At 36.8% G+C, this 16,785-nt stretch overlaps 1 protein-coding gene across 3 annotated transcripts in view; it reads right to left on the reverse strand.

The window, feature by feature from the left end:
* Pngl (N-glycanase Pngl) overlaps window positions 1–16,785 on the reverse strand; it is a 96,975-nt gene that overhangs the window by 62,350 nt on the left and 17,840 nt on the right. For 2 of the 3 annotated variants that reach the window (XM_090407269.1, XM_090407268.1), the window contains exons 1-2: window positions 667–891; window positions 162–409 (exon numbers count right to left, since the gene is read on the reverse strand). In XM_090407269.1, the coding sequence (XP_090263395.1) occupies window positions 162–409; window positions 667–679 (261 nt within the window). In that variant the 5' untranslated portion in view covers window positions 680–891. Of the gene's footprint in view, window positions 1–161; window positions 410–666; window positions 892–16,785 lie in introns of those variants that run through there. The other variant, XM_090407270.1, reaches the window with a different exon arrangement.

The raw sequence follows: 16,785 nt of genomic DNA on the forward strand, positions 1-16,785 counted from the left end.
TCTATCCTAGTTTTAATTCTGAATCATTAGCAATACTGTCCCAACTCTTTCTATTCTCCTTGAATACATTGTTTAATTACACTCATTTAATTAATTAAAGATATTTAATTAATTTTTATCATAGCATATAGATAAAATTGGCTGTACTTTGAGACAATTACCTCTTTATAACCTAAACTAAATAAGCATTCCATAGCACCACTGACTGGTAAAAATTTCTGTATAATGTCACCTGCTACCAGAAGAGAACAATATCTAGAGTTTGTGGTATTTTGTATCAAGTCATCACAACAATGAAGTAAAAGCTGAGAAATCTCCAGAAAGACTTCTTCCGAATTGTACTTCAGGAGATCAGATATACATTGGTAATCTATATTTTCACTCTGTCTTGACTTTGCCATTTTTAAAACTGCAAAATAAAAAAAAATCCATAAATAAATAATACAATAAAAATATTAATCAGTCTGCATAGATTTCTGAAATATTATTATTTAGTGCAACATTTTAATTTACTTATGTACATTATGTACATAAATTTTTAACATATACTTCTTAACTTTGCTAATACTTTCAAGTTATGATTCTTGGACAGCCTTTTAAGATGAGTTATGTTAATATCAAAAATAAAATATATTTTTAGTTATAAGAAATGCAGCTGTCACCTACTGAGTTTATTCATCCAAAAATTGTTGGAATAAACAAAACATGGTTGAATGACGATAATATCTTGACATTGAGGAACAGGATAGAATGTCAAGATTTTATAATTGGTCTCTTCCAATTACTTGTGTTCTCCTCTGGATGGATGAATATTAGTCATCACTTAATAGGAGGGGAGAAGTGATTGGCACATCTGGTGTGAACAAATGATCTTCCTAATTGGACAGAGACCTAGAAATGGACAACTGGCATAAATTGATACTGCTCTCTTAAAACTGTAAATTAAAGAAATATGTTGCAATGTGCAGTATTTCTTTAATTGGAAGTATAATGAAAAGTTAAGCAGTTTGTGTGGGTAACACCAAAAGTAAAAAGAAAAACATTTGGAGTTAGAATTTTTGTTTTTTAATCTAAATTTTTGATTTTAATGGTATAGTCTGCACGTTTGTTATGAAGACTTCAGGTAAGCGATATTAATTTAAGCTAATGCAACATTTTGAAATTTAAACATTAATCATGCATTTTTGTTTTTTTGAGGAACACTGACAAAAAGGACAAGGAAGGATAGGGAATGCTACTGATGTTGACAGGAGAATTATGTCCAAATAAGGTAGACTATCATATGATATATATATTATATAGTACAAAACAAATATTCTAAACAAAGTAAGATTAAGCAAGGATCATAGATTAGTCCAAAGCAAAATAGCAATAACATAAGAATGGAAAGACAAAAATAACTGATATATATATAATTTAGAAAAATACATTAAAAAATGGACCCATTTCAAATATTGAAAATTGCAATAGTATCCTAACAAAAAGTATAATAAAGAATAAATTAAAGATGCCAAGAAATTATATTCTTGGTTTAATTCTTTATCCAAGTGTAAGCAAACAAAGTTTGCACATGAAGTAACTTCATAACTGGGAAACTCATATTATTATTACCCAAGACCTCATGGAGTCAAAGACTCATCTGGGAGGTCCTTTTATCAAACACACAGCTCATCATACCGTGCTTTGAACACATTCAAACTCCCTGCAGACACCACACTCTCAGGCAAGGCATTCCAATCATTTACAACTCTGCACAAAAAAAACCTGCCTCTCACTTCCCTACTCACACCTTCTTTATACAGTTTCCAGGGATGACCTCTGGTTCTCCCCTGATCTTCCACTATTTTCTGTAGAACTTCTCCAGTATTGATCCTATAACAACCCCTTACCAACTTGTAGGTCTCTATCATATCTCCCCTCTTCCTCCTGTCTACCAGACTCTGCAAATTGCATCTCCTCAGTCTTTCCTCATACTCGACATTCCAGAGGTCAGAAACTACCTTAGTCAGTCTCCTTTGGACCCTTTCCAACATCTCTTCATCCTTCTGAAAACCAGGTGACCAAATCTGTGCACGATAGTCCATGTGTGGCCTATTGTGCCCAGATTCAAAGCCTTATACAACGGAACAAGAATCTCCCTACTTCTACACGTCAGTGTCCTCTGCATCATTCCCAGAAGCATTTGTGTTGTCTACACAATGTTGGCTATGTGTCCCCTAAATTTCAAATCCTTATCCATTATCAACCCCAGATCTCTTATTTCTTCCATCTCCAACAATGTATCCTCCAAGCATAAATTCTGCATCCCATCTTTGTTTTCCAAATTTTAAAACCTTACATTTTGCAACATTGAACTCGCATCCCCATTTCTGTGCCCAATCACTCAATTTATTCAAGTCTTCTGCAAGGTCACAACATCCTCACTACTCTTCATGGTTCGTCCCAACTTTGCATCATCTGCAAACAACTGAATATCTCCATCCAAATCTTTACATCGTTAACAACATACAAATTAAACAGTAATGGCCCTAAAACAGATCCCTGAGGCACTCTGCTAGTGACTTTCCTTTTCCTTGACATCACTCCCCATACACAACTTGTTGATACCTATCAGATAGCCAATCTCCAATCCAGTGCACCAATCTAATATCCAACCCCATCTGCTCCAGTTTGACATCAATTTATCATGAGGTACTTTATCAAAAGCCTTTGCGAAATCCAAGTATATCACTGTGTATCCTTCTCCTCTGTCCAAGGAAGCAGTCACTTTATTGTAATAAGTAAGTAGATTACTAAAACATGACCTCCCGTTAGCAAATCCATGCTGTCCATCAAAGATGATACCATTGTTGTCAACCCAACTCTGGATCCTAGTTCTCACAAGCTTCTCCAACAACTTAACCACAACACCTGACACACAGATAGGCCTATAGTTTAATGCTTGAGTTCGATCACCTCCTTCATGAAGTGGCACAATCTTGCCCTCCTAGGGACTTGTCCGAGTGCAAGACTATAGAAGCTAATGACTTCACATTAATTGTCTTGGTATCCCATAACACAAAGCACATATCCTTATGGACATGTATAATGCTATACATTATGGGAAGGGCCACCATCCAGACTGGTTTCGACTTTTATTGAGTTGTCATCAGTGAGCCAGACCCAGAAGTGATACCAAGGTTGAAGTAATACAGAAGTCATATTTCCATATGTAAGTAGCCAAAAGGTGTCATAAAAGAGACTTCTGTATTACTTTAATCTTGGTATCACCTCTGGGTCTGGCTCCCACTGATGAGACCTCAACCAGTCTGGATGGTGGCACTTCCCATAATGCATAGCATTATACATGTCTGTAAGGATGTGTTATTTGCATTATGGAATACCAAGGCAATTAATGTGAAGTCATTAGCTTCTATATACGAGTTGCCCTGCCATGAAGTTACTTCATGGTATGGCAGTTAAGTAAGCTAAATGTCAGTAGGGTAATAGAACTTGATAACATATTACCACATGTCTTAAAAGAATGTTTCAGGATGTTAGCATCAGCCTTGGCTTACCTGTTTAACAAGAGTCTTGCAATGGCACAAGTCCCAAAGGAGTGGAAGGAAGGTAAAATTGTTCAACTTCACAAAGGTGGTGATAAAGCTAAGGCTACAAATTATAGGCCAGATCTGTATATCTGGAATTGTAATTTAAGCTATCATAGAGGTTGGTGAGAGCTGGGATACAAAAGTGGGTTGATAACAGCCGTACTCTTTGTGCTTGTCAGCATGGGTTTGTTAAAGGGAGGTCATGCTTTACCAACTTGCTTATGTACTATAACAAGGTAAGGAATGTAAATTGGAGCAGATGAACTGGATGACAGATTAGTCAGATGGATAGGCAATGCTCTCAGATATCAGCAAGTTGTGTATGGGAGTGCAGTATCTAGGAAAAGGACAGTCACTAGCGGTGTGGCACATAGGTCTGTTTGGAGACCATTGTGATTTAATTTGTATATTAATGATATAGGATAGGATTAACTGATAATATACAACTGTTTGCAGATGTGAGCAAAACTGGAGAGAGAGAGTGATGAGGAATCAAGCAGATGTTGTGGCCTTGCAGAAGGACTTGAATAGATATAAGTGGGCAACACTGACCTGTCAGTTCAATGTTGCAAAGTGTAAGGTTTTGAAATATGGTAAGCAACAATAGGATGCAAAGTATATACTTTGTAGAGACATTTTGGAGGAAGTTGAGGAGATAAGTGACCTTGGAGTGGTGGTGGTGGACAAGGAATCTCGAGTTCAGAGGTCACATTGCATAAATTATGACATCAGATTATGGCAATGATGCAAGAACCTCAATGTTTAGAAATAAAGAAGTTACTGTTCTATTGTATAAAACCTCATATGGAGTACTGTGCACAAATTTGGTCTCTTGACTTTCATGGTGATGATGATGTTTTAAAAAGGGTCCATATAAGACTAACTAAGATGATTACTGGTCTTTAGAATGTGGGATATGAACACAAAATACAATTTGTGATGCCTTGTGAATAGAAGGAAGAGAGGAGATATAGACTTTTTAAATTGGTAAAAGGCTGTTACCAAGTCAATGTGGAAAAAACTTTTCATAGAAAAGTTTTTTCTATGGGTGAGGTAGGACAGGGGTGTAGAACAACCTGGGAACTATAAGGAGGGGTCTGAGCAAGTTCTTTACATGAAAAATGGTTGGTGAGTGGAATGCATTGCCTGATATTGTGATGAATGCAAATACATTAAATGAGTTTAAAGCACGGTTTCATGGGCTTTGTGAGTAACGGTGTGTGCCTCCCACGATGAGTCTTATGACTCCATAGAGATCTGGTATTAATAATTATTATTATTCCTAGAATGTAACGCTATAGTTTCACAAACTCAGTAATAAGATTCTTGCTAACAGAGGTAATGCTACAGCAACAGAAGTATACAATGGCAATGTAAATTCTCTTTCTTATTTACAAAGAAATTGTAATTTTTATGAAATGTCGTGCTGTTGGGATACAAGGCCTAATAAAATATCTAGATTTTGTGAAACACAAGTTTTATGAAATCCAATATATTATTTAAAATAAATAAATAAATGGTTGCCATGTGAAAATAAGAATAAAGGAAAAGCCTTATCATTTCCAGTAAGAAATTCAAGCATTCTCAATGGTCAGGAATAGTTACTGTGAGCCAAACAACTGAAAAAGCCCTGTAATAATCAAAGAATGTTGCATAAGGGTATAGACTTAATTACAAAAACATGTTCAGGCATGTTGTGATTGTATTTACTTAAATGAGAATAAATATAATAAATGAGTAAAATTATATCTAAAAGCCGTCTTGAAAACTGTTTCAAAGAGAGCCGTGCAATATAATATTGGACTGGTATTAATTTTTTTTTTCTTCCATTATGGAAAATTATGGAGTCAACTACCATGTTAGAGTAAAACTTTAGTATAATATAAATCAAAATGAACACTCGACATTTCGACCTTCATATCAAAGTCATCATCTGGAGCATACACATATATACAAAGAAACAAGTTGCTGCACTACAATTTAAATGGTTTGCTAAAGTTACTGACCAACTGTTACAATAATCATTGGCCTGACCTCTGGTGAGAAAAAAAAAAAACCTTTACTACATCAAAGCTAGAGTCCTATTATTATTATTATTATTATCTATTAGGTTACAAAATTAAATTGGGCTGGAGAACAACGTGTTTATATATATATATATATATATATATATTAAAAAAAAAAAGGGGGTGCTTAAGGGTCAAAGCACTATAACTGAGAGGAGACCTCCACATAGCCTTTAAAGGAATGTGGAGAACAGACACGGCTTCTGACCTAATGTCCAATCCTCACCTTCTCGTGGTGCACCCTGATGGGTATCTACCTGGATACTGAACGAACAAGGATGGGCTGGCAATTTGGGATTTAGCTGACCAAATTGTATTCCTGTTGGTTAAACCAAAATAAAAAATGATGATACAATATGACAAAATTTCATGCCGGCTGGGGTGTCGTCCGGTTAAACAAGGCCCCCGTTGTTTTCGCCAGGGAACCAGGCCGAACAGCGAAAGGTCAGCTACTGGAACAAATCTGAAAACACACCCCCAACTCAACATCACCAGAGTTAAAGATCGGTACTATCAACATAAGAAGCCTGAATGGCAAAGAAATGGAGCTAGCTGAGGAATTAGATAAGTACCAGATCGACATAATAGGGGTGACTGAAACAAAAAAGACAAAAACTGGTTAGATCTTTCTGAGCAATAAATACAAAATGTTATATTCAGGCAATGACAATCAAGGAAAAGAAGGAGTAGCCATAGTATTCAACACAAAATACGAGGCTCCTCTTCTTGAATGGCAGGCAGTGTCAAGTAGAGTGATTTGGGCAAATATCAGAATGGGGAACTGGACAACGAGACTTATTTGTGCCTATGGTCCCACAGAAGGTTCTACTAAGGTAAAAGTGGAGGAATTTTTTGAGGGTCTAGAGAAAGCTACTGACACAATGAAAAAGGAAAACCTGGTCCTTGTTGGGGATCTACATAGCAGAGCAGGAAGTGATTGTGAGACATACAAAAATGTTTTGGGAAAATTTGGAGAAAAGAGCAAAACTAATAATAATGGCAAATACCTGTTGGATTTCTGCTCAGGACATGGACTGGTTATTACTAACAACATGTTCCAACATAAAAATGTGCACAAATTCACATGGAGAGAAGAGGCAAGGAATAAGAAAAGTCTCATTGACTATGTTATTGTTGATAATGATGTTTTCACCCTTGTGCAGGACACCAGAGTGTACAGAGGATTTGAAATTGGAAGTGATCACTATTTAGTCTTGAGCAGGATAAAATTGAATTTCATATTGAAAAGAATAACATGCAAGAAAGTTTTAAAGCGAATAAAAGTTGAGCAGCTCTCAGATGTGAACTGTAGACTAAAATATACAAAGATTATTGAAGGAAAAATGAGAGTTTAAGAACAGGAACCAAACCTTAGAGATTCAGTGGCAAGCCTTGAAGAAAACCCTGATTGATTCAGCTAGAGAGGCTTGTGGTGAAGTTGCCTGCAAGGATAGAAAAATTAGAACTCCATGGTGGACACAGGAAGTTAAAGAGGCAGTGAAGGAAAAGAAGAAAGCATATCAAAAGTTCGTGGCAAATAAGTCAGCTTGTGCTCTTAGAGAATACAGAGACAAATGTAAGAAAGCTAAACAGTGTGTAAAACTAGCTAAACAAAAGTCATGGGAGGACTCTGGCAAGAACATAGAAAATAAATATCAAGAAGGTGGCAAAATATTCTGGAGGTTGTTGAAGAAGCTTAGGAATGGAGGAAAGAGTGCTGTAAAGGGAGTTAGAGATGACAAAGGTGAAATGAAAACGGGAGAAAAAGATATCCTTGAAGTATGGAGTAATTACTTTGAAAATTTGCTAAATGAAACAAGCAGTGATGACAGCACAGTGATAAAAAAAACACTGACCAGGCATGCAGTCAGGAATACATATCCATACTTGAAGTAGAAAAAGCCATCAAAGGCTTGAAATGTGGAAAGGCAGCAGGAGTAGATGATATTCGACCAGAAATGCTGAAGTATGGTGGTATAAAAGTCTTACAGTGGCTGCACTGCATAGTTCAGAATGCCTAGACAGAGGGACGAATTCCCAATGATTGGAGTAGAGCTCTCATAGTACCCATATATAAAAAGGGAAATAAAACTGAATGTGAGAATTACAGAGGTATATCTTTATTCAGAGTTCCTGGTAAAATATATGCAAGTATACTTGAGAAACAGTTGAGAAGAATTGTGGAAGAAAAGCTTGGTGAAGAACAAGCTATATTAAGGTCAAATAGAGGCTGTCAGGATCAGATCTTCACTTTACGACAAACAGTGGAGAAATCATGGGAATATAACAAAGATCTGTATTTAAGTTTTGTCGATTTGGAAAAGGCATATGACAAGGTGCCAAGAGAGAAGCTAGTTAATACGCTACAGTTATATGGCGTCCATGGGGCATTATATCAAGCAATACTTGGTCTTTATTTGAGTTGTAAGTCAGCAGTTAGAATTGAAGGAAGTACAGGAAGATGGTTTAATGTTAAATCTGGTGTGAGACAAGGATGTACATTATCCCCTCTGTTATTCATTATCTATATGGATCACATTATGAAGGAAAGTGGTATTAAACCTGAGATGAAAATTGGAGATGTTAATGTCAGCTCTTTGCTTTATGCGGATGATGTTATACTTCTAAATAAATCCACTACAAGTCTGCAAGATTCTCTGACTAAATTGAATAGCTGTTGTAATAGATATGGTATGAAGGTCAGCAATAAAAAGACAAAGACAATGAAATAGGCAGAATCATTGAAAATGTCAACTGTGTTGTGAATGGGGAACCTGTGGAACAAGTAAAACATGTCGGCCACTTAGGCACGATTTTTACTGAAGATGGTAAATTAAGTATGGAAATAGACAACAGAATCAACAAAGTTGGTATGGTAGGAAGTCAATTGAATAAATTCATATGGAATAAGAGAGAAATTAGTCAGAACACTAAATTAGCTGTATACAAGACAGTCAAAACAGTTTTAACTTATGGATCTGAGAGCTGGGTCAGAAGTAAAACACTTGACCAAAGACTAGAGATGCAGATATGAGAGTCCTGAGAAAGATTAGAGGCATGAACATATGGCAAACGAGAATATTACGAAAGAACTTGACATTGTCAGCATCCAGGAATGCATTAGCAGAGCTAATCTCAGGTGGTATGGTCACTTAAACAAAATGGGCGAGGAAAGATTAGCAAAACAAGTGTTCTCTGCTAAGTTGGCAGGAAAACGACCCAGAGGAAGACCAAGATATAGGTGGATTGATACGGTACAAAGTGCCTTAGACCAGCACTTCCTAAACTGGGGGCCGTAGGTTTTGTTGAGGGAGGCCGTGAAAAAATGAAAACAAATTTAAAATGTTTTAAGACTAAGTAGATTTTTTTTATTTTAAAAGAAACGTATTTAACTTTTATTATTTATTATTTCTTTTTTGTTATTTTTTATATTTTAATGGAAAAATTTACACATTGGTGTTGGTTCACAAACTTTGCTTCCTGCGTATTTCGGCACTTAATGAATATTAGTAAATATTGCTTATTCATATGTTTCATTTCAAAGCGGTGGTTAATTGTATTTACTTCGAATGCTCTCTAGGGAAGCTCCAAATCTTCCTGTCTCTTTCATCACGCGTTTGTAATCAGGGACTGTTGATACTGACTTTATATACATATCATCTCGTTTTATATTATCACTGTCATCCGAGCTAGTTTTCTGTTACCAATAAAAGTTTCGCATATACTTAACACATGAAAAAAAGCTTAAACAAGTTCATGTGGGGAGATATTAACTCACTTGCAGTGGTAAACAACATGCCCTCCCTAACAGCCACTATACTGCAGAGGCAATAAAAACAAGTACTTTTATTATCCAGTGAATAAGGTATGAGGAGTCTGTGTAATATATTTCTCAACAAATAGTGCAATTAGAGACAACTGGGATAAAAACACTAATTAATGAATCACATGTCCCCTCATACAGAAACTATGCTGTATAGACTGAAACAAAACCATATGTTGAATGGGCAAACACAATATCTAACTAAAAACTATTGTTATTAATTAGATGTGTGCGAGTTCGATTTCCCAAGGCAGCAATAAAATTCAACCGAACGTGTTAAAATTCGTAAAAGTGTTAAAACTAAGTAATATATATATATATATATATATATATAATGAATGTTGTGGCAGTTTCACATATGGAATTCGGTTGAAGAGAGTTAGCATTTCAACTCAATTGTCAGCTATACTTTTATCTTTCGGTTGCGTGATCTTTTGTTAATACCGTACCAATCATATGCACGTTTTAATAACCTGCCTTTGCTGTCTGTTTTGCATTTCGCTTAATAAAAGAGAAAAATGTTCCTGGTCTGGGGATTGCCTTGTTCAGGTAATATTCACTAATTTCATGTTATCAGTCTGTGGTGTGCCAGTATCAGTAAGTGGTGATATTATTTGATCTATTCTACGTTAAAAAATTTATCCCTGAGATGGATAAGTGGCTGATAAAAAATTAAAAAAAATTCCCACGAACAATCAGAAGAAGCAGAAACAGACTCAAAAAAAAGACAGTATTTCATATTTTACCAGAACAGCCCGCATCATCTTCAGAACCAAATGGTAAGAGGCAAAAAATGTAATATATGCATTTGATTTTTGCAATATTCGCTGTGTATGTTTTGTATTGAATATAAATACAATAAATATTATTATAATAACATATCTCTCTATTACAATTTTTGTTTGAGGGGGGCCGTGAAATATTTTAATTTTTGTAAAGGGGGCCCTGACATCCAGAAGTTTGGGAAGCACTGCCTTAGACGATAGAAATATAAGATCTGGTAATGTTGCAGTCTTGACAAGTAACAGACTGATTTGGAGGAAAATTGTTGATAGGAAGTTAGTAATGATGTAAATTTTTCATGTAGTACTATCATATCCTGTACATGGCAGGAATTTGATGATGATGATTAAAAAAAAAAAAAAAACTATGTGATTATACATATACATTTCAACCAATTGGTATGTGTTGGATGCTGATTAAGGAGAAATTTAAATTATTAATATTCCTTACAGAATCCAACTTAATCCACCATACCAAAAGCTATACTTGTAAAAATTATTTGATATTAATCCCATGATTGTAAATTGTTATTCATGTAATTGCCTTGCGTTTATTTATTAAATTTTATTAATTAATCTAAAATATGTGTTAGCAATGATAGGACCTTGTATTGAAATATTATTCTGTTTATTTTGATTATTCCTAATTTAATATTATGAGGAATTGTATATATAAGTTTAATATGCCTTATGTGAATTATAATATTTTGATTTTTTATTTATCACTACCAGTATGTAAAGGTATAATGTTATGCAATATTTCTGTTTTATTTTATTTTCTTTGTTACTATGGAGACGGGTGAGAAAGAGCTAGCACGTGCATGGAATTCAACTGCAGAGAAGGAATTGACATAAGAGAGCGTGAAAAAGAAGGGAGGTATATAAACTGAGAGCGGAGAAAACCGTGGCTCTTCTCCTTTTCAGAACTGACCATTCTGGGACACAAGAGCATTGAGTATAGCACAGACAGAGACAAGGAGAATACTAGAGGCAGTAAAGTGAATGCAAAGGATTGCTGTGTCTAGAACTTTAGTGCTGTAATTGAACTATTTGAGGACCGGGAAAGTAATAGGCAACTGAGAATAATTCTAGAAGTTTAAGAATTACTATATGTTCCATTAGTTTCATGGAACTTTAACAGAGAGCTGAAATTGGTCGAATAGTGTTAAACAAGGAATGAGCATTTTCCTTTATCCAAGTACGTCTATACACGTGAAGTGCAACCATTAATAGTTCGGTTATCATTGAGAAGATTTATTCTAAATAGTGTTGCCATAATGTGCTAAGTAAATAAAGTGTGCCTATAGTGAAATTGATGAGCAAAGGATTTATCCGGTAAGAACTGTCCAATTTTATGTTACTTCAATGCAGAGATATATGTGTAATTCCTCCTGTTATTCCCCACATTAACCATAACGTTTTTTGCTGAAATCAGCCGGAGTATGAAGTATGAAAGTGTATACTCATGAAGCAGTTGTTGCCACCATTAATGTATTGAGACTTTACTGACTGTGTGATAATAGTGAAATTTGTTACTAAGAGATTTTGTGATGTTGAACTCTATTAAAAGTTATTTTAATATTGTGAAAGCTATAAGTCTGATAGCAGAATGCCCATAGACTGAATCTGTAAGATATTGTGACCAGTTAAGCTAAGACATTTATATTATCTTGTTCTCAGAATTGAATTTATATGTATAATATATAACCCAGAATTAAAGGTTTTGTTTTGATGATTTTAAAATTGTGTTTGCCTGAATCTCCTTTACTGCACCGTTCATGAAATTATCGGACCTAGCCTGAGCTTCAAAAATAAGAGATAAACTCGGTCTACGTAGGAAATATTATTGATATAAAATTAGTTGATGTTTGGTTTCATTACATTTCATTAGACTAATCTAAATATAGAGTGGTGCAGTCTAAAAATATAAATTTCTCTATATTTAAATTAGTAATCAACCAGCAACTTATTACTTGTTTAAGAACAGAGTTGAAACAAGATGGCAGATCAAAAACAAGGAAGTACGATCCAACATATGGAATAGTTTCCATTAAAAGCTGAAAATTGCTTAAAGTCCTAAAGTATGCGATACTAAGTAGGCTGAATATGTGCCATCCAAATTCTTGGAATTTTTATGCCACCATTATTGTTGAGATTAGGGTGGTTAATCAGAATTTCACAAGTATATGAATCCAGATATTTTGAATGTGCTTGTAAGAATCACTGACAATTTGGCTAAATATATTCTAGAAAATAATAAAGAAAAACTTAAGGCCAAATTTCATCTTTTAAACAATGCCGAAATTTGAATGCCAATCATATGAAATCCAACCAATCAGGATATCTCTTCTCTGGTAAACAACTCCAACAGTGAACAACAAATGAGACAAGGAGCAACCAACCACCTGCAAGCAATAGTCATGTGATCAATTTATCAAGTCGCACATTGAATAACGGTGAACTCGCATTACTTGATAAAGGCCTTAACTTCGCAGTAGCACCTAGAACGGTGGATTTGCTATTGACTTTTGATGTGATCGGACATGTTGTTTTAAGCTGTACCTGATTGAATTTTATATAAGGTTTTTTGGGAAACTCACATTGCACTGGAATTAACACAGTTTGAAACCTACTGTCTCCCCTCTGCATGAAACATGCAAGAGGTCTGATGGACATGTAGGCCCCACCCACTATGAGGACCATTGGTGGATGTATGTTATTTTAGGGTGGTAGGTTTTCACTCTGTGGCCAAGTGAGTTCTTGACGCTCCTTTTCCCATTTTATTAGGGTACTATAAAACTAAAAATTGCTGTTACTTTGTTACTTCGTGCGTTTTTCCAATGCTTGGTTTTGCTTGCAGTCTTTTGCAGCTGTGAGATTCTCTTTGCGGGTAGACCACTGATTGGCTCTACGGGACATCTACGCAGACTCAGGGACCCTCGATCTTAGACAGTGTTTTTGCACCTCTTTCTCCTGGTATGAGTACGGTTGATGCTGATGCCCTGGTAGAGTCACTGGACAGAGGACTAGCTAGGCATAAATATATTGAAAAAGATTCTCAAAAAATCTGAACTTAATTTATACTCTGTTGGGGGATGAAGACGAGGATGACGACAATGCTCCAGCAGAGGAGCGGAACATGGTGAGCTCTGCCCGCCCCCCCTCAGACTTCACGGAGGTCCGTGCGTGCAAGAAGCGCAAAACCACAGCCTCCGAACCACCAAAAGAGGATGGAATGGAAGAAGACGGTCCCGTTCCGGACTCTTCTGCCTCCACTAGAGAAAAGATACCTCCAATTATACTGCACGAAAAACAAAGATGGATGTCTCTAAGGGCTACCATGTCCAATCTACAGATCTCTTATAACTACCAAAAAACAACATCACTGACAGCATCAAGATTCAGCCCACCACAGTGATGGACTACCAAAAACTCACAGGAGAAATGAATTACAGAGGCATTCAATATTCAATTCACCTTCTCACTTGGCTCAGAGAAAAATTTGAAGGTAGTGCTCAGAAAAGCATCTTAAGACATATCCACAGAAGAAGTGGCTGTTGATGTACACCATCAGGACCTACCACCCATCAAGGTCAGCAGAATGACCAAAAAAGACAAGACTCTGATGCTACTAGTATTAATTGAGATTAGTCAAGCTTACAAACATATATATGACCTGATGTCCATCTGTGGACTGAAAATCAGCTCAGAACCCTTAAGGAAAAGGGCTTCAACAGGTCAGTGCCACAGATGTCAAAAATGTGGCCATGCCCAGGAAATGTACAAGGCTGAGTTTAAATGTCTAAAATGTGGGGACAGCTATCCAACCAATATCTGCACAAAGCCAAAAACCGCCCCGGCTAAATGTGCCAACTGCGGTGGCCCACACACACACACACAGCCAACTGCAGGGGATGCATTCAACCCCCCCCCCAAAAAAATAGAAAAGCGGAGACAGACAGACACCCCCCACAAGTAGATCTATGTCAGAGGCCTCAGCTTCACAGCCTCTCAAAAACTAGCAAAAATTGTCAGAACCCCATCTGCTGCAGTTAGAGGCCTTTAAAAGAACAACAACTCAGCAGCAACATATACGGATGTAGTAAGTTCTAAACAGAGAACTCATGAACAGGATCAGCTAGTACCACACAGAAACTTGACAGCTATCATCACCTCTTCCCTGGCAAATATGCTACTAGACTTCAGCAGATCCAAACCTATACCATCCTCTTCTAAAAGATTCCTAAAGGATACACAAACCATCTCACAGCGCTCACTCATGAACAGGAATAAAGTAAATCCAGACTCACTGCAGATTATTGCGTGGAACGCAAACGGTCTCAGAAATAAGGTCTTGGAGCTCCAAGAGTTCACCCAAAAACATCAGCCAGATGTAGTTTTGATAAGTGAAATGCATATGAGATCATCGGACAACCCCAAAATCAGAGGATATCATCTGTACAGAACTGACAGGCTGACCCACAGAGGTGGCGGCGCTGCCATTTTAATCAAGAATTACATTAGTCATCACCTACTACTAATCTAGAGAGTACAGGTGTAGAGGTTCTCACAAGCTCGGCTGGTAGACTAAAAATCTATGCATCATACAATCCTCCATTAAAATCACTACTGTCCTCGGATTTGGACGCCATGTTGGGCATCAGAGAGCCTGTCATCATTGTCGGTGACTTAAACATCAAGCATCTGCCTGGAACAGTCAAACTACCAATAAAAATGGCCACACACTTGCTAACTATACAGGATCCAACAACACGGTCGTGACAAGTCCCACTGAACCTATCCATCATAATATGTATGGCACAGCTGATGTCTTCGATATAGTCATACTGCAGAATGTGAGACTCCAGTACAGTTTAATGGCACTAAATGATCTTTCATCTGATCACAATCCAATACTGCTACATTTGGGAAACCAAGAAAAACTGTCTCCCCCACACACACACACTCATTCATATCATGGGAAAGGTTGACCAAGTTACTTCCGAAATATATTGGTCCTGTTCCGCTTATAAAATCCAAAGAAGAAATTGAAACAGCTGTTAAAGACCTGACCCAACAAATTAACACAGCCTTTACAGCAGTCACTACTTCCACGCTGCCCTCAGGCCCAACCACTTGCCAAAAGATATCATGAACCTGATCAAGGAGAAAAATAAGGCTAGAAAAAGGTTTCACAATACCTGCACACCACAAGACAAATGAATCCTAAATAGGCTCAATTCTGCAGTGAGAGATGCCCTTAAAGCACATAGAAGCGAACGTTGGGAAGAAAGATTGACTTCTATCTCTGCTGACAATCACTCCATTTGGAATCTAATCAGAAAGATTAAAAATAAAAACAAGTCTCTTCCCCTCTCCAAACAGATCTGGGCCTCATCCACACTGATGCAGATAAAGCCGATGCAATAGCAGAAAACTTAGACGAGCAATGTAAACCCTCATATGAACATCTAGACTTCAATCACATCTACAAGATCCATCAACATGTCAGATGTTCATTAAAATCTTCTGTAACCTGCTCTAATCAAATTGCATCCATATCACCAGCAGAAATATATGATATAAACAAGAAATTAAAAAATAAAAAGGCTCCTGGACCTGATGGCATCACCAACAAGGTGATAAAGCTGCTGCCTCGTACTATTGTACATCTGACCAACATAATTAATTCCATCCTCCGTTTCAAACATTTCCCTTCCTGCTGGAAGGTGGCAGATATAATTCCAATCCATCAGACCGGAAAATACCTGCACCTACCTCAAAATTATAGACCAATCAGCCTCATCTCAAATTTGGGTAAAATTGCAGAGGAAGTTATTCTTACCAGACTCCAAGCCTCTGTACACAAGTTAAACATTCTTCCTAAAGAGCAGTTTGGGTTCCATCAATTCCACAGTACCACACAACAGATACATAGACTAGTCGAATACATCTCCATTGGATACAATTGGCATCAATGCACTGGGGCTATTTTCCTTGATATAGCCAGTGCATTTGATGAAATTTGGCATTTCAAATTACTGCATAAACTGATCTCAACTGGAATACCATTGGATGTGGTTCACCTAATTAAATCATACCTTTTTGACAGGCATACGCAAATCAAGATCAACGGTGCGGTATCAGCACAGAAATATATCTTGGCTGGAGTCCCACAAGGATCCTTACCAGCACTGATTCTATTTTCCATACACGTGTGATATTCCACACAATCCATTGTCATCTATCATGGCTCTTTATGCGGATGATACAGCAATATTAGCCAGATCTCTACAGCCACATCTTGCCATCAAAAAACTGCAATAAACCTACTACTGATTCAAAAATGGTTTGCCAAATGGAGACTGCAAGTGAATCCCCAGAAGAGTAGCCATGCTATTCACCAGAAGACCGATGCTTCCTAAAGGGGACATCTTCCTGTTTAACACAAAAATCCCATGGTGTACTACTGGACAGAAGGTGTACACCAAGTAGTGTACACCATGTACCTTAGTGTACTACTG

The sequence above is a fragment of the Typopeltis vanoorti genome, chromosome 17 (genome assembly GCF_054136105.1).
Source record: "Typopeltis vanoorti isolate ZY-2024b chromosome 17, IOZ_Tvanoo_1.0, whole genome shotgun sequence".
In the NCBI taxonomy this organism is placed as follows: Eukaryota; Metazoa; Arthropoda; class Arachnida; order Uropygi; family Thelyphonidae; genus Typopeltis; species Typopeltis vanoorti.